The following is a 25087-nucleotide window of genomic DNA, read 5'->3' on the forward strand; positions in this document are numbered from 1 at the left end:
AAATGGCAATATGTTTTAGAATATTGCATGTTGAAGCCTACCAAGACACAACATTAAAAAAAAATTAAGTCACTGTATTGCTGGTTAAAACTGCCAACAGCAACAAATTCAAAAACACCTTTCCTCAGTTCATGGTGTATTGGCATACTATCATTCGCTATCATAAAGGTAATGGAACATTTAAGGGTGACATGGTGGACAGGGGAAATCTAGTTAATATACGTATTTAGGTTTTCAGAAAGCTTTTGGAAAAATACCACACCTAGACTGATGAAAAAGTTAGGCTGTCAGCCAATGAGAGTAAATATGGCACAACAGAGATAATTGGCTTGAAAATGAAAAACTAGGGGTAGCCATAAATGGGAGCTTTTCAGGGCAGAAAGAGATTACACGTGGTATCAGTCTTGGGATACTTTCTATTTTTAATGTGTGTGTTAATGGCATAGATGTATGAGGGCATAGTCAGTAAAATCTCCCAAGTTTTCACATTTTTCAAAGGAACAAATGATGAACAACAATGCAACCGGATTCAGAAGATCTTTTTTGGTACCTTGGCCTAAAACGTATTAGTGGGACTCATGAAATCCGGCACCAATTACTGCATGGGAGTTCTTGTACTTGCACAATTTAAAGCAAATGAATTCCATATGTAATAATGGGTTTTGATGAAATTTACGATTCAGTTTAGCATATATTCTGGACATGTTCAGATATAGAATTTTTGGAAAAGGTGTCTCCAAGGAATTGATGTCCCTTTGGATCCAATAATTTATATTCTGAGTTTAACTTTTCCACAAATTAACTCTTTTCACTCAACCAAAGCTGTTGCTCATAATTAGGGACGGTTTCCTCTGTTCACTATTACTTTATACTCGTATTTATAATTTCTACAAATAGCAAACAAACCAAATGTTCCCCAGTGGTATTTACAGTTGATAAAAGTATCACAGTTTCATGATTCAAGGTGAATTCTTCCATAATAATATGGGTATGGACAACTCCACATACTTCCTTGGACCCCATTGGATTTATTTTTATAAAGTATGTAATCTGTTGTTGGATGTGTTTCACCAAAGCGTATCCCTTCCTCAAAATTTCAATCATGTCTCTCTGTGTATCAGTATAGTTACTCCCTCCTTCCTCCTTACCAATAAATTTAATTTTCTCTGTGCTATGTGCCATTTCCTGCCAAAGAGGCAGGCAACCTTATCCCAATTTTTGGTTTATGTCACTCTTCAGTTGCATTCCATGAGGTACAGGGGACTGGCTTGAGGTGACTTCCCATCCCTTCTTTGTTTTTCCCCTGTTTGCATGACCCAGATCAGAAGTTTGTCTTGTTTGTAATCACAGATGAAAACCTGGAATCTAATACTCCTATCACCAACATAGGGCATGGCTATGCTGTAAAATGTTCTTTATTAATTGAATTTATGGAGAGATTGCATTGTATATATTTTCTAAAATTTCTGCTTTCATTGTAGATTACAGTTTTTAATCTAACTGAAAAATAGACAGGTCTGTCTGGGTGTAACAAAGCTCATTGTTAATAGAACATTGTACTAATGATTTTGGAAACCAAGATATCTTGGGTAACTGAAGAGAAACGGTGACTATGTTATAACATGCAATTTTACATAAGTCATAAATATGGTACTCGATTCCATTCTTCTAATTATAGACAAAAATTGAAGAACAATGAATTTGAGAACCTGGATCAAATGGAGTCAGACATGAATCTAATGTTTGAAAATGCCAAGCGCTATAATATTCCCAATTCTGCAATCTTCAAACGAGTGCTGAAGCTGCAGCAAATCATGCAGGTATAAAAATAGCAGTGTGCCCAGTGTTTTAATATTTATATATTCTGAATAATTTCATCTGAGGTACTTTACTCCTGAGAATTGCTCTTTCAGGCAAAGAGGAAGGAGCTGGCTAGAAGAGAGTACACTGAAGATGGTGACAGCATGGTATCTTCTGTAACATCTGATTCAGGCAGTGCAAAGAGAAAGAGGTAAGGGTCAATAATTCTGCAGCATTAACATGTTTAAAATGGATTACTTTTATAAATCTCAAACAAAGGTTATAAGGGAAAGGCTGAATATCGATGCCTGTTGTTCATAACAATTTTTATCTAAAACCATGTTTATTGGAAAACAATGGGAATGCAGGATTTCCACTGAACCCATGCTATAGCAAGTCTACAGATCTTAAATACTAAAAATCAGAATAACATTTTAACTGTTTTGATGGTTTTCTATCATTTGACTCACTTAAATTCATAAGAACATAAGAAAAAGGAGCAGAAATAGGCAATACAGCCCCTTGAGCCTGCTCCACCATTCAGTAAGATCGTGGCTGATCTTCGACCTCAACTCCACTTTCCCACCCAATCCCCATATCCGTTGATTCCCTTAGAGTCCAAAAATCTATCAATCTCAGCCTTGAATATACTCAACGAATGAGCATCCACAGCCCTTTGGGGTAGAGAATTCCAAAAATCCATAACCCTCTGAGTGAATAATTTTCTCCTCATCTCAGTCCAAAATGGCTGACCCCTTATCCTGAGACTATGCCCCCTAGTTCTAGACTCTCCAGCCAGGGGAAACAGTCTCTCAGCATCTACCCTGTCAAATCCTCTCAGAATCTTATATGTTTCAATGAGATCACCTCTCATTCTTCTAAACTCCAGAGAGTATAGGCCCATTCTACTCAATCTGCCCTCATGCATTGGACAGTCCTCTCAACCCAGGAATCAATCTAGTGAACCTTCATTGCACCGCTTCTAAGGCAAGTATATCCTTCCTTAGGTAAGGAGACCATAACCGTACACAGTACTCCAGGTGTGGTCTCACCAAAGCCCTGTTCAAATGCAGCAAGACTTCTTTACTCTTATACTCCGATCCCCTTGCAATAAAGGCAAACATACCATTTGCCTTCCTAATTGCTTGCTGTACCTGCATGTTAACTTTCTGTGTTTTGTGTACAAGGACACCCAAATTCCTCTGAACACCAACATTTAATAGTTTCTCACCATTTAAACAATATTCCTCTCTCCTTTACACCCGGCCACTGGGGGGGTTTCCCACGCTTTCTCTCCGCTCTCCTTTATACCCGTCCGTTAGGGGGGTTTCCCACGCTTTCTCTCCACTCTCCTTTATACCCGTCCGCTGGGGGGGGATTCCTGCGCTTTCTCTCTGTTCTCCTTTATACCCGTCCGCTGGGGGGGGATTCCTGCGCTTTCTCTGCGCTCCTTTATACCTGGCCGCTGGGGGGGATTCATGTGTTTTCTCTCCGCTCTCCTTTATACCTGGCCACGGGGGGGGATTCCTGCGCTTTCTCTCCGCTCTCCTTTATACCTGGCCGCTGGGGGGGATTCCTGCGCTTTCTCTCCGCTCTCCTTTATACTCGTCCGTTGGGGGGGGATTCCTGCGCTTTCTCTGCGCTCCTTTATACCTGGCCGCTGGGGGGGATTCATGTGTTTTCTCTCCACTCTCCTTTATACCTGGCCACGGCGGGGGATTCCTGCGCTTTCTCTCCGCTCTCCTTTATACTCGTCCGTTGGGGGGGGATTCCTGCGCTTTCTCTGCGCTCCTTTATACCTGGCCGCTGGGGGGGATTCATGTGTTTTCTCTCCACTCTCCTTTATACCTGGCCACGGCGGGGGATTCCTGCGCTTTCTCTCCGCTCTCCTTTATATCTGACCACTGTGGGGGGGATTCCTGTGTTTTCTCTCTGCTCTCCTTTATATCCGGCCAATGGGGGTTTCCTGCCCTTTCAATTCAGATTTATTTCTAATGTCACAGTGTATATGATTTGAATAGCTTTTAGTTTACATTATTGTATTCTTTAAAATTTGAAAGTAAAATAGACAACAACCCTTGAAGACAATTCTAAATGGCTATTAATGTCCTAAAAGGTCTGACTCCTGAGATTGTGTAGTCCAATTCATGCTTAATATATAGTACCTTCTTTTTGCTATTTTTCATCACTATATTGAGGGTACTATAACAAGGGGACATAGATTCAAGGTAAAAGGCGGGAGGTTTAGAGGGGATTTGAGAAATAACTTTTTCACCCAGAGGGTGGTTGGAGTCTGGAACTCACTGCCTGAAAGGGTTGTGGAGGCAGGAACCCTCACAACATTCAAGAAGCATTTGGATGAGCACTTGAAATGCCATAGCATACAAGGCTACGGACCAAATGCTGGAATATGGGATTAGAGTAGACAGGGCTGATGGCCGGCGCGGACACGATGGGCCGAAGGGCCTCTATCCGTGCTGTATAACTCTATGACTCTTTGACTCTATATTAGTCAAGTTACATTGTGGTAATTTTATGGTTACCAAATCTTGATGCTGTAAATGTCAGTAGTTACAACATATTCTTTTTTCTACTTTGTTTCAATAGATTGCTGAATAATTCACTAAAATAATAGCTGACAACGGTTTGCAATTATTTTAGCAAATTATTTACCAATGTTGAGAGTATCCACACTGATATTTGTAGCATTGCATTCAGTTTCAAGGTGCAGATCTTGTAAATACCACTACAGATTTCACACGTGATATTTAGAATCTCCACATTCCTTATTGAAAGGCAGATGCTTAAATGGCAGGCTAGATTATTATGCATCACTTAATATACTTTTTCCAGATTCACAGATTTTCAAAGCTTTAAAATATGGACATTCGATGTAACAAAAGGAATTTTCCTCACGTTGCAGACGAAGGCTATTAGTGACATAGTAACAGTTTCAAGCAGGAGAAGACCTTTGGCCCATCTAGCCCATCTATCGACAGCATTCTCTTAGTGCATTACTAATAAACCTCAATCCCATTTGTTGACAAGAACCTATCTAGTTCCTTCTTGAAATCTATTAAGGTTTCTTGTTCTGTCCCTGTGCCAGTAATCTGTTCAGCATACTTACCACTCTTTTAGTTTTAAAAAAAAAGTTCCTCCTGCATTTCCTATTTTCTTTTGTTGTACTTAATTTGTAAATATGACCCCTTATGCTGAAATTCTGTACACGGCAGAAAAGCTTACTTGAATCCAATTTGTCCATACCTTTCATAATTTTAAACACTTCTATCATATCCCCTCTGACTTCTTTTTCCAAGAGAGAAAAGATCCAGGGTAGTCAGTCTTTCCCGCATTTGTCATTCAGATTGGAGCAAGTTATGATATATTTTCTCAACGTACAATGGAATTCTATGGTGATGGTGATAATTTGGATATGTTGATCGATGTGTCCTGGCTTTCTAGATGATAAATGGGGTTTGGCTGTAAAATCAGATTAGCAGCACCGTACCTCTAATTAAAGTCCATCTCCACACGGAAAAGAATTTCACAGGCCATTCTGTGAATGAGCTGTGAAATTCTCTCTTGTCCTGAAAAAACAGATTATAATTAGAAATACAGTTCCTCAAATATACTTGTGTTTATAAAATAAAGTTTGGCATCTTCTAACTAAAGCTTGGAGTTGCTCACAGCCTAATTCCTGATGATCTGCCTCTCCCTGCCTACCCAACTGTGGAGTAAGTTCAGAAAAAGGTGCATTGTTGTCCAGTGAACGAGCATGTGTCATTGAGTGTATAATAACCACTTGGTGTTACATTCAGCGTGCTCCATGCATTGGCACTTTAAATGTGCCCCTGTTTAAAATGAGAGATCTAAATGTTTAAAGTGCCAGTGAGCAGAGGGCATTTTTGAATGTAACACCAGCTGTTTACTGTACACTCAATATGTGCTCCACTCACCAGCACTTTAGACTCTAATTTTAAACAGGAACATATTTAAAATCACAATGAAGAAAGGACATATTGCTGAATGTACAGTATCTAGCAGATGTTACTCCATTCACTAGCAGTGATATGCCAGTATAGAAATATTTTTATAGGATCAAGGGAGTAGTGTAGGGTAACCTCTAATGTAATAATCAGTCAGTTAGAATGATAATTCATTTGGCAGGCGTATGTTTCATTATATACAAAGTCTACTGTATTCATTAAACCTGGAGATAGTTTGCATGCATTTGATTGTAACAAATGATGGCATGCATACTGTGCGAAATAGGACTTAGAAAACATTAAATTGAAGAAAGCATGAACTTTTTGTCTTTAAAAAAAGGTTCCGATTTAAAATATTATGTATGATTTCTACACAGGATATATAATATATAATATCTAAAGGACATTGAAAAACATTATGGAAAATATTGCCATGAAATAGCTTTTGACTCTGTAATTGCAAAAAGGTTACAGGACTTGGCACAAAAGCTTGCTTGCTTATGTATTATCATCTGTCTGCATAAGACAGGCATGATAAATTACTTAGTAGTTCCTGGTAATAAAGTTTGAGGTCCAGAATCAGCAACAGAACCTAGAAGGATATTGATCTGCTTGACCACAGTGAGATTCACAGTCAGGGGAACCGCTCTCATCTATCTGGAAGCCCCAATATAGTGGATTTTAAATGGCCACTTTATAGCAGGGTAGGAAAAGTACTTCACTCACCATACACTACTGTTCTGTTTTAAGAAGACTGTTGATATCCCAGTGTAACTTCACATGCAGTTCAACTTCACGGGAGGGCAGGTTAAGTAACTGATTTGCTTCATATCACCTTTTTTGGTTGTGAAAGTAGGTGTGAAGCTATTTATTCTAATGAATGCTGTTGTTCTGTAGTTAAAGAGGAATTTGGGATATTTTGTTGACCGTGTACCTATTTGTGATCATCAGTTACAATAAATTGGGCACCATGACCATTGCCTATTTTTATTGCAATTTTGAAAATGTTAAATGCTAGGCAGGGAACAATTTACTGCGAACTGATAGATATAAATTGTATTTTTCTGGAATAAAAATGAGTTACTTTATTCTGGTGCAAAAAGGTAAACAGACATGCACTGAATTTTTTTTGGTTTTGCATTTTATTCCTTTTTATATTTACTGCTTTTCTTTTGAAGACTAATGATTAAGTATACACACAGATTTTTAAATTCCAGCAAGAAGCTAGAAAAGAGTGGAAAGAAAACTGAAACTCATTTAAAACACAGACTGAAAGTACTGTACAATACAATTGTCGAGTCTCATGATCCAACAACGGGACGAAGATACTGCGAGCTATTTTTGGTTAAGCCTTCAAAAAAGGACTATTCGGATTACTATAAAGTCATCCTGGAGCCTATTGACCTGAAGATATTAGAACATAACATACGTAGTGAAAAATACTCAAGCGAGGAGGCATTTACAGATGACTTGAAGTTAATGTTTCGAAATGCAAGGCACTATAATGAAGAGGGCTCACAGGTATGTATGCTAATTATGATCAGGTACAGCACTTCTGAATCACAAAAATACAATTCCTTGTATATTCAAAAAAAAAACAGTATCTGGTCCTTTTTATGTTCTGCGTGATGGGGATGTGACTAGCTCTTCAAGCAGTAAAATACTAGAGGGCAATTAATTCACAGAATAAAAAGCAAGCTGCAATATCCTACCATCCGTGGCATTGTGCTGCTAGTCTATGAATTCACATTTATGGTTTGCCATAGAGTGAGCCCAATCTCAACCTGAACTTTCTATGAAAGATACCAAATTCTCCAGAGGGCAGGTCAACCCAGATTATTATCATGCACCTCCTAATGGCTGGTTATAGAACAGCACTGGTAGAGACTCTAGTAGGTTGCCAGCCTGTCTGCTCTCTTGGTCAAGGAATGTGGATCATGGCCTGAAAGAAGTGTACAGGCAAGAAGGAGAAAAACGTTTTGGACAAAATGGGGGATATGCATAAGGCAAACCAGTATATGGAACAATTGTGACAATCCTTTTATTCGTATATATTCTTGAATTAAATTTATTATGGATCAAGTCAAATTGTGGAAAATGAAATTGACTATTTTTCTTTCCAACACACTAATCTGCTGAATAATGTCATATGGGAAAAAGGAATACTGTTATTTAGCATTTTACAGTGTCTTGATATAGTTTCAATATAAATCAGTTAATGAGAGTTGTTGAATTACTAAACAGGTATACAATGATGCCAACATACTGGAGAAAATTCTGAAAGAGAAAAGGAAAGAATTAGGCCCCTTACTTGATGATGAAACAGCTTCACCTAAGTTGAAATTAAGTAAGTTGATTAAAAATTGATTTAACTGGTCCTTTGGTTAACTTTCATTCATAAAACAGTTTATTGATGCTAATAAACAAAAGCTTAATCTTTTTGAATATTAGGGTAACTGAAACTTAACCCTCACTGTGTTCTTTTTAATGTTTCTTTTCTGTGTTTCCCCCGCCCCAACATGGTACGTACTATTTGTGACTGAGAGACTGGATCACTGCTAATATTGCTCTTGATACAGCAGTTATAATACATCTGCAAGGGTGTGATTTAGCTTGGTGCATTGCCCACTGTCACTTGTGCCCACTCCAGCACTGCTTCCTTCCTTTCTGCACCCAGCCCAACTGATCCAGCTCAACTTCTTCAGTCTCACTGATGCCGGTATGAATTCTTCAGCTGTGCTCCAGATCTGCTCCCTCCCCCTTTCACAGCAGTTTTAGCAGCAGCCCTGACTTGCAGTCATCCTGATTTTCCAGTCATTGAATTTAACTGGGAAATCTGGAGCGTCATGAGTCGGTTGTGCTGACCTCCATGCCAGATTTTAAGGTCTGCACTTTCTTCAAGCGATGTTCTGCGCCAGGAGCGAAGCCTTACTGTGCATTTATTTTTTAAAAAAGGAGGGAGAAAGCCAATCGAGGCCAGAATTCCCAAAAAGTTCTCTGACCACATCAATCCTTCATCTAGGCCAGGGCCTTTCTTCTGCTTGGGCCTGCACCCTCAGTTTATCTCTCATCCTTGTGTTTTGTCTATGTGCAAAGTCATGGAAGATCAACGAGTACTGGATAATCTGTATTGAGTATTAAACTCTGCAGACTTTACCACTAATTTTACTGAAATCATAGTGGACAGTGGGACTGTGCTGAATGATCAAATTTTAGTTAACATGAAAAGTCTCAGCCTTATTGTAATAACATTGAATAAAAATACCAAGGAAAAATCACAAATGGCAAAGCAAGCTGAATGGAGTTTTTAAATTCCTGGAGGTAAAAATTTGTGTGGGTCCAATTCCAGGCCCAGGATCAGCTCTCTCCTCCCGATCAGGAGCCTGCATTGGAAAGGTGATGTATTGCTGTCTCCTTGCAAAGAGGCCATCTGTCACCTGCTTGATGGCCGTATGAACACGAAACTGACTAATGTTGCTGATGTCACTTGTTACAGCCTGGAATGAACCTGTGGCATAGAAGTTGAGAGCCACTGTTCTCTTCACAGCCACAGGCAATGCTGTGTGTGCTCTGGTGTTTGGCTCTAATTCTGCTGCAACAGGTGACGTAGGTCAGTGACTGTCTGCTTGCTGAAGTACAGCCTCCTCATACACTGCACCTCTTGCCATGTTGAGGTAAGACATCCAGTTCTGGAAGACCCACATGCTGTAACACCTCCTTAGCCTTTGCCTCCTTCGCCATCTTCTTTGACCCTCCACAGGTGTTGCCGCTGCTGTGGCAGACTCAATGGTAATCAAAGCAACATACCCATCTTTTCTAGTACTCCTGGAGCCAATGAAGTCAAACAGTGCACCTGCAGCCAAAAGTCAGCTCTCCAACAACTCTATACTCTCAAAAACTACCATAATAGCCAAATAATGACTCGAAAAATCCCCAGTAGCCGAAAATGACTTTTCAGAGACTTATCTTAATGCAGGTGGGAATCCTTTAAGTATCACTGCTTCAGCCAGCTTCCCGAGTGCTCGCGCCATGTTTTGCTGTGTGGGCATAAGAATGAGCGAATCAAATGCTCCCAGGCGCCAATTTCCAAAAGTGGTCCTAATTCAACCGCAGGGCCCCTATTTACATATTTTAATGGAGCTAGCATTCATTTCAGGCGGCTGCTAGGGCTGCCTAATGTGCGCCTTAAGCAATATGGCATTGGCGGCCATCTTTTGTGCGCACTTCCAATGCGGGACGTCCCACCATGAAATTGGTAAGTGGAACGCCGATTTCGCGCTCAAAAACTCAGTGAAACGCGAAGAAATTTCTACCCCGTTGATTCTTATTCTAACATTGGTAATACTGCATTTTTATTGAACCCTTTAAAGATTTTGTCACAGAATTTGAGATGCCAAATATAATCTTTAGCCTATTCGGTAGAAAGATTAAATATTGATCTGTAATTACAGTATGTGAGACCATTACCTGATATAAAGATGCAAACTACACACTGAGCTATGTTTATATGTACAAAGGAAAGATAACTTCCTCTTTAAACAATACAAAGTATTCTTGTCAGCCTAAAAATTGAAAATCCTTAGTGGTGGGGAACATAGTCAGCATTAGTCAGTTTTGCTTATTTGGCAGCACATATTAGTAAAAAATATAATCCAACATAATGAACTGTGGAGAAAACAACAGAGAAATTTGAGCTAACCACTTTAAGGGCTATTTAGTTTTTTTAATGTTGTACCTGTTTTCTATTTGTGTATGTTTTTATGTAAACAAAAATACTAAGTCGATATATAAGCAGGGTGTGTAAGATCTGCAGTCACTAACATTACAGAAGAATTATAGTGATTTAGCCAAGAAATTAAAATTCTCATCTAAATTGCCGTTCTTTAGGAAAGAAGAATGTTATCCATAACTAAATATGCTGCTATACATGGTCAGTGAAGTGGTTTCCTAATCACTGCAGATAGTTGTCAGTTTGGATTGGCAATTGTTCAAAGAATCCTTTTGAGTTCGAAAGTTATTCTGTGTGAAGTGACTATTAAATATCTTTTTAATTTTTGTTTTCAGGCAGGAAGAGTGGTATTTCTCCTAAAAAATCCAAGTACTTGACCCCACTACAGCAAAAATTAAATGAGTTATATGAAGCAGTCAAAAACTACACCGACAACAGGGGTCGCAGACTGAGTGCCATCTTTCTCAGGCTACCTACTCGATCTGAACTCCCGGACTACTATTTGACAATTAAAAAACCAGTTGACATGGAGAAAGTGAAAAGTCACATGATGGCTAATAAGTACCAGGATGTTGATTCATTGGTTGATGATTTTGTGTTAATGTTTAATAATGCTTGCACTTACAACGAACCAGAATCACTTATTTATAAAGATGCACTTGTCCTTCACAAAGTCCTTCTAGAAACTAAAAAGGAATTGGATGGAGAAGATGATGCACATATTCCCAATGTAAAGTTACTTATACAGGAGTTGATACACAACCTGTTTGTCTCCGTCCTTAGCCACCAGGATGATGAAGGACGATGTTATAGTGACTCTTTAGCAGAGATTCCAGCCATTGATCCAAGTGTCCCTAACAAGCCACCTTTGACCTTTGAAATTATTAGGAAAAATATTGAAACTAATCGGTATGGAAGACTTGATGTTTTTCAGGAGCACATGTTTGAGGTATTAGAAAGAGCAAGACGGTTAAACAGGTGAGCATATAAAAAGACCCAAACCTTTCATTTCCATTAGATTAACCCTTCACATGTAGCACTGGTTTCTAAATATATACTATTAGCATAGATGTCTACCATCATTTGGTGCTGTTCCTAGAAAATGTGCTTTGTAGAGAGGATGTGTGAAAAACATCAAGTTTCAAACAAAATGTGTAGTCTACTAGTATATTTTTTCTTCATTATTATTAAATCTCATCTTAGCAGTAAAATACTTTTTTTTGGGTAGAAGCTTGTGCTCTACAAGGTGAGGAATGTTAGCACAGGTGAAGATTCCAGTTTTGGGCAACCAATATTATCATCAGCTCTCTCAGGAATAGCATGAATAGTATGTCCAGATTCAAAGTAAAGCACCCAATACTTTGCTGCAGTAAAGGGCATTAAAAGAGTATCCGCTACCACACTAGTGTGTTTTTTTTCCATTTCCCACACCAGACATCCTTATGACTTCTACAAATTGGATACAGAGTATAGTAGTGTAGTGGTTTTGGTACTGGCCCAGCAACTCAGAGGTTAAGAATTCAAATCCCACCATGACAAGTTGTGAAATTAAATTCAATAATTCTGGTAATTGGTAGGGGAAAAATGGCCATGAAACCCCAGTGGTTCACTAATGTCCTTCAGAGAACTTGCCACCGCTACCAGGTCTGACAAGTTCTGTCACTACATGTTTTTTTAGTACTCTCTGAAGTGGCCTAGCAAGCCAGGCAGTTGTAAAAACAATTGCTATGAAGTAAAAGGGCCCACTACCACCTTCTCAGGGCAACTTAAGATTGAGCATTAAATACAGCCATGCCAGTATCACCTACATCCAGATAACAATTTTTTTTTAATTGCCAATTTATAAATAATTTTGTGTTGTATACCTACGCATTCTTGGAACTGGGTTGAGAAAACCCATAGTTGTTTCACCTTTACAGCCCAGCAGAAAAGAAGACTAGTCTCATCGGTCTGACATGGACGTAAATGGAAAAGTAAATGTATCTGATAATCTGCTCAGTGTTAGTTGTTGCGCGTAAGAATTAGAGGAATGTATGCTGTGGTCAGGATTAGGTTAGGGAGTGCGGGCAGGAGGGTAGTTGTCCCTTCTTGTGTTCGTATTCTCATTGCTCGAGTTTTTTGTTTCTCTGGAGCCTGCCACTTCTGTTTGGCTCACGCTTTCTATTCTTGTCCTGTTTTTCTTGCAAATGTCTTTTTTTTTGGTAATTTTTCTTATCTCCGGCTGGGGTTGGTCCTGGTCCCCAATTGATAGACTTTCTGAAGGCTTAGTGGGTAAATGCACTGTGCAGTATGATACTCAGCCATATAAATGAGGACGGTCCCAGGTTCAATTCCTGGTCATGCTGAATTACCAGGTCTCAGGCAGGGCAGCAGCACAGTGGCTACGATTGACTTCTGTGTCTCTGGCTAAGGAGAGGAATAATCATATAGCATTCCCATTCCTGATTGCTATGCAGTGACCCGTGTGCGTGTTGTGGACATTGGGTAAGGACAGGCTCAGCCTTGGCTTTGATTGCCTCCCCCCTTCTGCCCCCCACACACCCACACATACATACACACACACACGCACACTGAATAATCTACTGATACTGTCTAGGCTCAAACATGAAGAATCGCCAATTGGGTGAAGTACAGGAACGCTGTCAGGGGCCCATGAAATGATAATACAGCATGTCGCCACCTCCAAAATTAGAGGAAAGCAATAATAATGGCATGTAGAGGTGAATGCACTGGACCGAGTAACATGAATGGTTCTAACAACTAACTTTGTGGTCTCCTTAGAACTGATTCTGAAATCTACGAGGACGCAGTGGAACTTCAGCATTTTTTCATTAAGATCCGTGATGAGCTGTGCAAAAATGGAGAGATTCTACTTTCACCAGCTCTCAGCTATACTCTGAAACACTTGCAGCATGATTTGGAAAAAGAAAAGAAGGAAAAGCTACCAAAAGAGATAGAGGAGGATAAGCAGAAGAGAGAGGAGGAAAAAAAAGAGTTATCAGGTAACTGTTTATTTGGAGTTGTTTTATTTTCTTTTAAAGTACAATCATCAGTACTCCATTTAAGTAAAACAAAACATTGCAACAAATTTTGACAACTTTTGGTAAATTTTGACTTTTTTGCAGTACTGTAAGGGGCCAGAAACATCTTGGGTTAATCAGTTCCCCCTGCACTTTTGGGCTCCATATCTCCTCCCAGCCAGTTCTCCCAAAAATGTCATCACTATTTACATATTCCAAAACCAACGAATGTTGAAAGAAATAAAAGCTTCACCTCACAATCAAGTCAATGCCATTTGAAGATGCACAAGGTCTGCCCCATTAATTTGTCATTGTAGTGGCTCAGGAGAGAAATGGAGATGTGAAATGTTAGGTCACTGAGACTGAAAGTGCAGTACAAAATGGGAATATGTTAAAGTCTGAGATGGAAGAGAGTATTTTGTCCAAAAATGATTCCCAAGCCTTCTCCTTTAATAACCAGTTCCTTGGAATTTCTTATAAGAAGTGTAGATGTTAATAGTAACTTTTTTTTTATTGCCTTTTTTGCCAATATTCACTTATTGCCTCCTATTCTTAAAGTGTTGACTCCTTACTGGGGTGTGTTACAACAGGTACTGATTCCCTTCCTGTATCTTACCCAAGTGGCCAACCTTCATATGTGAGCCTTGACAGTGAGTGTCAGCAGGCCATGGAGGTGTCGTAGTTGACCCCAATCTTGTCCTCACCTGATGTTCCTACCACCACCCCACTTAAGAGCAACTAACTCAGCACAGACCAAGGATTGAATCTGGGAAGTTTATAGTCTGCAATTTTCATCTACTCATTAAACAGCTGAGCCATCAAGGCAGCTCAAACAACAGTTCCATGAGCTGAAACTTAAAACAGACTATTGTGATTAGTGGAAACCCTTTTGTTTTGAAAATGTATAGCATAGGGGAAGATAGATAAGTATTTGAGGAAGAAAGGAATAGAAGAAAATGCTGATAAGGTTGGATGAAATAGGGTGTGGGGAGGCTCGTGTGCAGCATAAATACCTATATAGACCAGTTGGGCAAATAGCCTGTTTCTGTGCTGTAAATTCTATGTAATTTGTATTTGTAGAAAGCTTTAGAAGACCAGACCATCTTGCTTTTGTTTTTTTTAAATGAATGTTTTAATTGCAAAACAAATTATATAATCTTACAAACAGAATCTGAGAAAAACATGAGTGATCACTCAGGAAACCATGGAACATATGGAATCCAGCGTACTTATAGCCAAGACTGCAGTTTTAAAGACAACATGTACCATGTTGGAGATTATGTGTACGTTGAGCCAGCTGAACCAAACCTCCTCCCTCACATTGTGTGCATTGAGAGACTCTGGGAAGATGATACCGGTAATGGGTTTAAATTGAAACTTTTTCTCAGGACTAAGTATAAGTCAACACTATGAAAAATAGAATAGTGAGTGGGTTGATTTGAATGGGACAGACCATGAATTTTAACTTGCATCTTAACACCATTTAAAGGAATTGCATAGGCTTTATTATATATTATTTATTATATATACACCATTATTATATACCATGCACTGCCCACAAGTATTAAAATTCAATTCAGTTAATTAAAAACAAATAAATCTTCCTCATAAATTCAGTCTCCACAAACATGAACAGGCCACTTTCCAAACCAATTTCTTGTTTTTACTTTCTAAGTTAATTGAGATTTGCTTTATTTTATTTGGAGATTTACTCCAGTCAACTTATCTTGACTACATTCAGTGTGGGCTTCTGCCTTTGCGTGTCATGCCACAGATCACATAAGTGACCAGCATCCAAGAGAAGTATCTATTATTTCCTGATGATCCTTGATTTCCAAAATCGTACAGCCTGTGCTGAGTTCAGTGGTAGGATCCCTTGTGAGCACTGAATTTGATGCAAAGAAATCCTCCAAACCCATATGTCAAAGAGACTAACAGCTCCAGCTCATCACAGTGACACAGCTCCAGATCAACTGGAGAGCCAAATTCGTCAGCTACTCTAAGGAATTTCCCAAAACAACGGCACCAGCTGAGCTGTGTCCAATATCAAAAACGTACTGGAAAAATGTCCTGGCACTTGTATAGCCTTCTCCAGCTTAAAAATGTTTGGACAAATTGAACTGTTAGTGATAGTAAAATTAGCAATCATATTATTGTGTCACAACGATGACTGCACATTAGTACATTGGAGAGTACTCTTCTGAGGTTAGGCAAAGTACAGAAAGCCTTACTGAGCATCTGGCTGTGCCATACCTGACTTGGGATTGCTTAATGCTGACACTTGAGTGCCTGAAATGGGAAACATTCCATTCCTGGCACTAATTCACTTTGATTATCATAGTATGGTACAGCACAGAAGGCGGCCATTTGGCCCATCCTGCCTGTGCCGGCTCTTTGAAAGAGCTATCCAATTAGTCCCACTTTCCTGCACTTTCCCCATAGTCCTGTAAAATTTTTCCCTTCAAGTATTTATCCAATTCCCTTTTGAAAATTACTATTGAATCTGCTTCCACTACTCTCCCAGGCAGTGCATTCCAGATCATTACAACTCGCTGCATAAAAAAATGTTTCCACTGATTCTTTTGCCAATCACCTTAAATCTGTGTCCCCTGGTTATTGACACTTCTGCCACTGGAAACAGTTTCTCCTTATTTACTCTTCAAAATTATTTCATGGTTTTGAACACCTCTATCAAATCTCCCCTTAACCTTCTCTGTTCTGAGGAGAACAAACCCAGCTTCTCCAGTCTCTCCACATAACTGAAGTCCCTCATCCCTGGCACCATTCTAGTAAATCTCTTCTGCACTCTCTCTCTAAGGCCTTGACATCCTTCCTAAAGTGTAGTGCCCAGAATTAAACACAATACTCCAGCTGAGGCCTAACCAGTGTTTTATAAAGGTTTAGCATAACTTCCCTGCTTTTGTACTTTATGCCTCTCATAATAAAACCCAGGATCCAATACACTTTTTTCTTACAGCCTTCTCAACTTGTCCTGCCACCTTCAAAGATTTGTATATGTGCACTCCCAGGTCTCTCTGTTCCTGCACTCCCTTTAAAATTGTACCATTTAGTTTATATTGCCTCTCCTCATTCTTCCTACCAAAATGCATCACTACACACTTCTCTGCATTAAATTTCATCTGCCATGTATCTTCCCATTTCACCAGTCTGTCTACATCCTCCTGAAGACTGTTACTGTCCTCCACATTGTTTACTACATTTCCGAGTTTTGAGTCATCTGCAAACTTTGAAATTATACCCTCTTTACCCAAGTCCAGGTCATCAAAGAACTCAATCGAATTAGGCAAACATGATTCCTTTAACAAATCCGTACTTTCATTTATTAGCCCATACTTTTCAAGTGCCAATTAATAAGTACAACAATTAATAAAATACATTGTTTAAATATCAAGATTAATACAACCTGACAGAACTTCTTTAGTCAAAGTGGTAATGCAACAAACCTAGAACAAACAATATTCACTCTACAGGTTAAATGATTTTTATGGCCCTTATATCGTGCCAAGCTCTTCAAAAGGACTGTGTCCCAGTAATTTCTCCCATTTAGACAATCTATTCAATTATACGATGGAGGATCGGCATTCAGAGAAGGAAAACTATACCTTTGAAAGGCTGGTATCTGTGGCAACACATTATCACCTAACCACCGGACTCTGTATTTACAACTTGAATCATTCAGGGAATAAATATAACAAAATTAATAGTATAATGCTCATTCTTCACTTCTGGGTGGAGATTATCTAACTTGATGTCCTGTGCAATGCTTTAACTTTGTGCTTATATCATCCTAAAAGAGGTTTTTTATTATACCTACTTGCTTAAAAATTGCTATTAAAATCAGTTTTGTTGCTTTTTACTTTTTAAACCTTATCACTTTTATAACCTTATAAGTAGCTAACTGAACTCTCTTGTACACAATATATTTTGTAGGTGAGAAGTGGCTGTATGGTTGCTGGTTTTATCGGCCAAATGAAACTTTCCACCTAGCCACACGAAAATTCCTTGAAAAAGAAGTTTTCAAAAGTGACTACTATAATAAAGTTCTGGTCAGCAAAATTCTAGGCAAATGTGTAGTGATGTTTGTAAAGGTGAGTATTTGCTTTCTATTTTCTCCATAGTAGCACTTACTGAAAAATGAAGGAAAACTTATTTTTTAAATTGCATTTAAACTTACTTTTCCTCCAGCTTCTTTGGTCAGAGCTATTTTAAAAATGTATTCACAGGATGTGGACAAGGGTCACAAGGTCATGGATTCAAGCCTCATTTCAAAGACTTGAGCACACAATCTAGGCTGTCACTTCAGTACAATACCAAGAGAGTGTTGCACTGATGGAACAGCCGTCTTTCAGTTGAGATATTAAACCAATGCTCCGCCTGCCCTCTCGGATGGATGTAAAAAGCCCCATGGCACTATTTGACAAGGAGCATGGGAGTTCTAGTATCTAGGCCAATATTTATCCCTCAAACAACATCAGTAAAACAATTTATCTGGTCATTTATCTCATTGCTGGACGTAAAACAGGCACCCATGGGTCCAATATGGCAGGCAACGTGTGCGCACTCATTTCTAGGCATATATATTTTTCATTACAATGTTTTTGTAACTGCTGTAAAAGTCACAAGTGCAGAGCAGCATGGTGATACAGTGTATTTGCGTCCCAGTGTCACAGAATGGTAGGAAAAAAGGTAGCAGGCATGTGCGCGGCAGGTTGGAGGTCACATACCCCCGCATTTCACTTTTTAATCCACACCAACCCTCTCTTGCCCGTTGTGGGGAGAGGGGGGGATTAATATGGAGACCAGTCTTTCACTCTAATTTTATCGGTCTTCATGATTGTATTAGAGAATTTTCATTTGACTTTAAGATTGTTAAAGTTACAATTTTGATATTATCTGAACAATTTAGTTGTTGACAATAAGAGCAACATGATGTGGATATAACATGCTTTTTACTTTTCCTTCCTCTGCTTGCCCACAAAAACAGGAATACTTTAAAATCTGCCCTGAGGGTTTCAGAGATGAAGATGTATTTGTCTGTGAATCTCGCTATTCAGCAAAGACCAAGTCTTTCAAAAAGATTAAATTGTGGACCATGCCCCTAAGTGCTGTGAAATTTGTTCCAAGAGACACTCCTCTGCCAGTTGTTCGAGTTGCTTCTGTATTTGCTAATGCAGACAAAACAGAAAACAAAGAACCTGTTGAACCAATACCTGAAGAAACCAAAGGTGACGAGAGTAACAACATTATTGATAAGGTACAAATATTTGTGTTTACAGTGGAATCCTGTTGTATAAGAGATCAGGATGAAAATTATTGATTATGTAAGAGAGGAAATTGGGTATTGTCAAAAAGAATGTATATGCTTGGATCTTGTTGTGCTGCATAGGCGGCAGCTCTGGCAGCAACTTGTTTCAAGTGGCTTATGTTATACACTTTCTCATCGGTAGGAAAAAGTTTTGGATACTCATCTATATGAAAGCTGTGGTGTAGCTTGGGAGTCTATAGTCAGTGATCTGACTCCCATTGGCATTAAATCCAAGGGGTGCGATGCCACCTCTAGGAAGTAGCCTCATAACACTTGGCCTCCACACCAACTGTAGTATATTATACGAACATACAGAAAGAGAAACAAGGAAAAACCATCCAGCCTATTAATGCTCACCCATCCGTTAGATTGTACAATCTCATGTACCAAGTGTCAGTTTGGCTCAGTTGATCGCACATTCCCCTCTGAGTCAAAAGATTCTGGATTCAAGTCTCATCAAGGACTTGAGCACAGAACCTTTTCTGACACTTTAGTGCAGTACTGGGAGAATGCTGCATTTTCAAAGGTGACATCTTTCAGATGAGACATTAAACAGAGGTCTCATCTCCCTTCAACCGAAACTACCAAAAACAGTTTATCTGTCCATTCGCTCATCAGGGCAGTTCCAAGGATCACAGTTTTCCTATCCCACTTTACCTTTCATACCTGTCAATAGCCCTGTCTGACAAAAATGTACTCATCACTCTTGACCTTGATAATATCCTCCACATTACTGCATCTGTGGGTGGGCTATTCCACATTCATCACCCTATGTGTGGAAAAGTTATATCATAACCATGCATTCACCCTTTCTCATCTAAACTTGAATCCATTTCCCATTGGCTTGGAGCTTTTGTTAAGCTGGATCCTGGAGCAAGGTTCAACATTATTTATTTCCTTTAGGATCTTAAAAACCTAAATAAGATGACCTCTAAGTTGCTTTTTTTCCTCAGTGTAAACATCCTAGTACCTACTTCTAGCATAGTTTAAGATGTTCCAAACATTCCGTTGAACCGCCTGCAAACTTTCTAAATTTAAATGTTTTTAAGGTTAGGAGAGACCCTGACCAGTCTTATATTTAACATTAAAACTTAACCAGCCAGCAAGTGGAATTCCATTCAGGTGTTTTTGCGCATAGGTACAAAGCTCTCAATCTATCGGCTCTGCAAAACAGTGATTTCCAGAAATGCTCTACTAGTGTATTCATTTCATTTTTTATTTGAGAACTTGGCTGTTCAATTCTCAGGGTTGTATATTGTCAGTAGATGTAAGATTGTAAGATGCAGTCCATGTAGGTAATATTACTCAATCTGTCTGTTCAGGAGCGAGAGGATGTGCCAGTGGACATTTCAAATGGAGAACCAGGCTGCCAGTATTACGAGCAGCTTCATTATAATGACTTGTGGCTCAAAGTTGGAGATTGTGTGTTCATAAAGTCACATGGTTTAGTGCAACCACGTGTGGGCAGGTAAGTAAGTTACAACTCAAAACATTTAATTTATAATGCGAGTTTTTACTTTTCATCAACTTTCTGTGTAAGTTTTGGGAAAACATTGCTATGAATAATTTGGTTATTGGTATAATATGAGCAGAATTATTTTAATTCCTCAGTATTGTTGCAACAGTCAGAACATACAGGTCTTATAGCTTCTATATTCCTTTGAGTAAAAAAAAAGGAACCGTTGTTCAAAATGTAGAAAATCAAGCTTCTTGTATACCTTGTTTGATAGGATTGAGAAAATGTGGGTGCGGGGCGGCGCTGCATATTTCTTTGGCCCCATCTTCATCCATCCTGAGGAGACTGAACATGAACCTACCAAAATGTTTTACAAGAAGGAAGTGTTTCTTAGCAATGTGGAAGAAACCTGCACCATGACTTGTGTGCTTGGTAAGTAATGGATATCTTGGGACTAATTAAGGGTGAAATAATATATTAGGTTTCAGCATCAATTTCATAAATTATTCTGGAGAGTATTGGAATTTTAAAAAGCCCATTTTGATTGTATTAGTATCTTTTGATCAACAGAATCAAATACATCATTCTGATTTTAGTAATCAAAAGTATAACCAATTGGTGTAAAAGGTTTTTATAATATGCAGATTGTTACAAATCTATGGATTTCATGTTGTAGTACTGTAAATGACTAGATATACATTTAATGTTAGTGTTTCTAAGATCATATTTTGGTGGTGTTGCATGCAGGCAAGTGCAGTGTATTATCATTTAAAGACTACCTCTCTTGTCGACCAACGGAAGTGAATGAAAATGATGTGTACATTTGCGAGAGTCGTTACAATGAGACTGACAAACAAATGAAAAGATTTAAAGGACTAAAGAGATTCTCATTATCTGCTAAAATATTGGATGATGAAGTATACTACTTCAGGTGAGGCCTAGTACTATAAAATGGAAAAGAAGCACTCTTATTAATGATGAAATTTTCCTGATTGACTTTGATACCGATTACTCCACTTAAGTGTTATGAGCACTTTTCCTAATTAGGCTACTTTATCTGTATTGCACCAATCATTGATTCAAATAGTGCAGAGCTGAAAAGCAAGGAACATTCTTTTTTTAATAATCACTGCCATTTTTCCCGCTGTGTTAGTTGTGGGTTAAGGAGTGGAGGTGTGGGGGGGATTGTTAAGGCAGGACAGAGTGAGCAACACATAGTAGCTGCAAAGGGAAATGGAGCATATGCAGGCTACAGAGCAACTGGTGGGCAGGAGAGCAGAGAGCAATATGGCTGCATTGTCTTTTTTCTGCTATTGATTCTCTGGATGTAATTGGTACATGCTGATTACTTAACCAGTAATACCACATGGTTAGCATAAACCAGTTACCGATGCTGCTGGCACTCTACAGTCATCCACTGTCTAGACTAGTACATTCTTACAGACACGAAACTTTCAATATAGATACTTACTCCTGGTGCCACTAATATTATAACATCAGACTCCTAATGACTCACCCCAAATTCAAATGCTAGCCTTGAGCGACATTCAAACTCTATTACCCTGGTTTAGATAGCTTTTATCTATTCTTAATTGTGCCACTGGATGGAGCATTTAATGGTCCTGTAATCCATTTCTAAAGAGAGGAATAAAAACAGAAAACATTGGAAAAGCTCAGCAAATGAGGCAGCATCTGTGGAGAAAGAAACAGAGTTAACGTTTCAGGTCGAAGACCGTTGGTCAGAACTGGACGATGTTAAAGTTTTTAAGCAAGTACAATGCCAGGAAAGGGGGTGGGGGCAGGGGAGGAAATAATAAAAGGGAAAGTCTGTGATAGGGTAGAGGGCACAAGTGATTAAATGGCAAAAGGGATGATGGTGCAAGGCAAGGAGGGTGGTAATGGGACAAGTTGAGAAACAAAAGATCGGTCTAGAGTATCTGTGAACGGCAACAGTAGAAACATTACCTGCACTTGCTGTCCGACAAAATGGGAGCAGTGGTTATGATCTCCGATGGGATTTCCGTTTGTCTCTATTACCTTTTTCACCTTCATTGCTTTCTGTTTCCCTTCTTGTGTTTGAAAAATCATAACCACTGTTCCCATTTTTTCGGACAGCAAGTGCTGGTAATGGTTCTGCTGTTGCCATTCACAGCTACTCTAGACTGATCTTGTGTTTCTTTATTTGTCCCATTACCACCCTCCTTGCTTTGCTCCATCATCCCTTTTGCCATTTAATCACTCATGCCCTCTACCCTATCACAGACCCTCCCTTTTGTTCTTTCCTCCCCCCTCCACCACCCCCGTTCTGATGAAAGGTCTTCAACCTGAAACGTTAACTCTTTCTTTCTCCACAGATGCTGCCTCACTTGCTGAGCTTTTCCAGCATTTTCTGTTTTTATTTCAGATTTCCAGCATCCGCAGTATTTTGCTTTTGATCTAAAGAGAGGAAGATACTGTCAAGACTGATCTTTGCTCACAAAGACACGCTTGTTATATTTGCTCAGGTGTAAATAGATCTGCAGCTTCTAACTGCTCCTCCTGTGTAAAAAACTTAACTTGGCCATGGAGATCTAAAATGGGGAAATATCTAAGAGAAATAAAAAGAAAAAATTTGCATTTATATTGCACCATTCACGACCTCTGGACGTTCCAAAGAGATTTACATTAGTTTTGAAGTGCTCACTGTTGTAATGCAATTACAAAATAAGTAATAATTCACATTTAAAGAATTTTGCTTTTCGTAGTGTTGCAATAAATGTACAAGTCTTGTACAGTAACAATTGTTGTTGGCGGTGATAAAATGGAAATCGGTTTTACAGTAATTATGTGTATTGTTCCAGGAAACTTATTGTTCCCCACAAGGAGCCATCTCCTCTTTTAGATAAGAAAATACAGGAGTTAGAGATGAAGTTTGCAGAATTTGAGGAGCCTAGTGAAGATCATGAAGAGGGTATTGAAGAGGAGGCTGAAACTGCTGAACAGCCCTCTGTGCCTCAGTTACAGACTCCTGTTGCCAGTGAAATGGAAATAGCTCCTTATACGCCTCCACAGGTACAGTAGTGGGATCTTGTGGGGGACTTCTATAGGTACAGAATCATTAAAAACCACAGAACAGTTCTGTAAGAGGAGCCATGTTTTACAGGAGTTAAATCACCATTTTGAAGATTAAAGCCAAAATATTTTTCCGGGTTTATGGAACTTAAGAATTTGGCAGTTTAGAAGAATCCTGTTCTCCATTTTTATTACAAACAGAGATTGTAAAATTTCACCTGGTTAGTTACATATAAACAATAAATACTTCAAAACTTCCATAATTCAAGCAACACTGATAGATCAATGTATCATAAACATGGTCATCTTCGTGAGGTGGCTGCAAGATAACAGGCCACGTAATGGAAGCTCGAAACGAAATCAACCTCCATGGTCAACTCGGTAATGTGATACCTGAACCAGGCAGTTCCATGGTAGTTGAGGGCATTGTTGATGACTTAACAGCCAACCTGGCTCACCAATGGAACCCTGGAGTGGTGGACCCATCACTAAGGGCCGGGATTCTTCCCATTCGATTCCAAATAATCCTGCAAACCAATGCCCCCACAGGTAGTGTGGTCCTTACATGATGACGAGTATCTGTACATATTTGGGCAATATCAGAGGAAGATAAAGAGCATGCCCTTGTATTCTCTGGACTGGTGTTACCAAGAAAGATTGGGGGAGAAAAGATTCATGTCTTCACTTAAAAAAAAATTATTAAACAAGCGACAATTTGGAAATCACATTCTCACAGTTTCATTCAGTAGAATAACGAGTCATTTATTTGCACATTTGTATGCCTGTGACATTGTGTAATGTGTCATTGATTCATTGGTCCAGATCCTTTCAGGTGCAAGTTACTCATATGGCATCACAGGTTAATCGCAGTAACAATTACAACCATTTTGATTGGTGTCATGATATATGTAATAAAATTGAGATCACTGTCATAAAGTGAAGATAGTCACACGTTGAAGCCCCGAACCACTCAGTTCTCAATCTAAGCCACCTCCAGCTGAAAGATGCCAAGTGGAAACTGTAAACTCTCCCTGCAAAGGACAGAGAAAATCAGAACAGTCACATTTGGGTAATCCCTCTCCAGTTCCAGAGTGCATTGGCAGGAGCCTGGGACTAGACAGAGCATCTGCCTTCCTTGGCTGCAAGATATCAATTGTAAACAATTTTACAACACCAAGTTATAGTCCAGCAATTTTATTTTAAATTCACAAGCTTTCGGAGGCTTCCTCCTTCCTCCTTCCTCAGGTGAACGATGAACGATTTCGACATCGTTCACCTGAGGAAGGAGGAAGCCTCCGAAAGCTTGTGAATTTAAAATAAAATTGCTGGACTATAACTTGGTGTTGTAAAATTGTTTACAATTGTCAACCCCAGTCCATCACCGGCATCTCCACATCATGCAAGATATCAAGGCAGAAAAATTACAAAAAATAAGTAAAAACCTACCAAAAGAATACTCCCATGGAAAATAGTTTATGAAAGGTTTGGGGCAGTAATGTGAAAACCAATTGATGTAATCAGATATAACTCCAAGTCTTTTTTTAATGGATTTTTTCTTTATTCAATTGTTTACGACCTTGCATCATAGATCAGCAATCTGTGCACCAATTTAATTTAGATTTAACGTTGAAATTTTTGTTAGACTTTTATTTTTATAATATGATTATCTAAGGTGTGTAGCATAAACAGAATATGTGCTGAGGACCCATGGGATATGGT

At 39.0% G+C, this 25087-nt stretch overlaps 1 protein-coding gene and 1 long non-coding RNA gene across 11 annotated transcripts in view; one reads left to right on the top strand and one right to left on the bottom strand.

Annotated features, from left to right (window-relative positions):
• pbrm1 (polybromo 1) overlaps nt 1–25087 on the top strand; it is a 65070-nt gene that overhangs the window by 22366 nt on the left and 17617 nt on the right. For 7 of the 9 annotated variants that reach the window (XM_067998601.1, XM_067998603.1, XM_067998604.1 and 4 more), the window contains 13 exons: nt 1679–1820; nt 1914–2011; nt 6965–7307; nt 8031–8133; nt 10851–11493; nt 13297–13517; nt 14704–14892; nt 17487–17644; nt 18541–18810; nt 20184–20329; nt 20592–20749; nt 21065–21248; nt 23158–23368. In XM_067998601.1, the coding sequence (XP_067854702.1) occupies nt 1679–1820; nt 1914–2011; nt 6965–7307; nt 8031–8133; nt 10851–11493; nt 13297–13517; nt 14704–14892; nt 17487–17644; nt 18541–18810; nt 20184–20329; nt 20592–20749; nt 21065–21248; nt 23158–23368 (2866 nt within the window). The remainder of the gene's footprint in view (nt 1–1678; nt 1821–1913; nt 2012–6964; nt 7308–8030; nt 8134–10850; nt 11494–13296; nt 13518–14703; nt 14893–17486; nt 17645–18540; nt 18811–20183; nt 20330–20591; nt 20750–21064; nt 21249–23157; nt 23369–25087) is intronic. The other 2 variants (XM_067998598.1, XM_067998600.1) reach the window with 2 other exon arrangements.
• LOC137334107 (uncharacterized) overlaps nt 24116–25087 on the bottom strand; it is a 42182-nt gene continuing 41210 nt past the window's right edge. For both annotated transcript variants that reach the window (XR_010966065.1, XR_010966066.1), the window contains exon 3: nt 24116–24399. This is a non-coding gene — a long non-coding RNA (uncharacterized lncRNA). The remainder of the gene's footprint in view (nt 24400–25087) is intronic.

Source organism: Heptranchias perlo, chromosome 17 (assembly GCF_035084215.1).
Source record: "Heptranchias perlo isolate sHepPer1 chromosome 17, sHepPer1.hap1, whole genome shotgun sequence".
NCBI lineage: Eukaryota > Metazoa > Chordata > Chondrichthyes > Hexanchiformes > Hexanchidae > Heptranchias > Heptranchias perlo.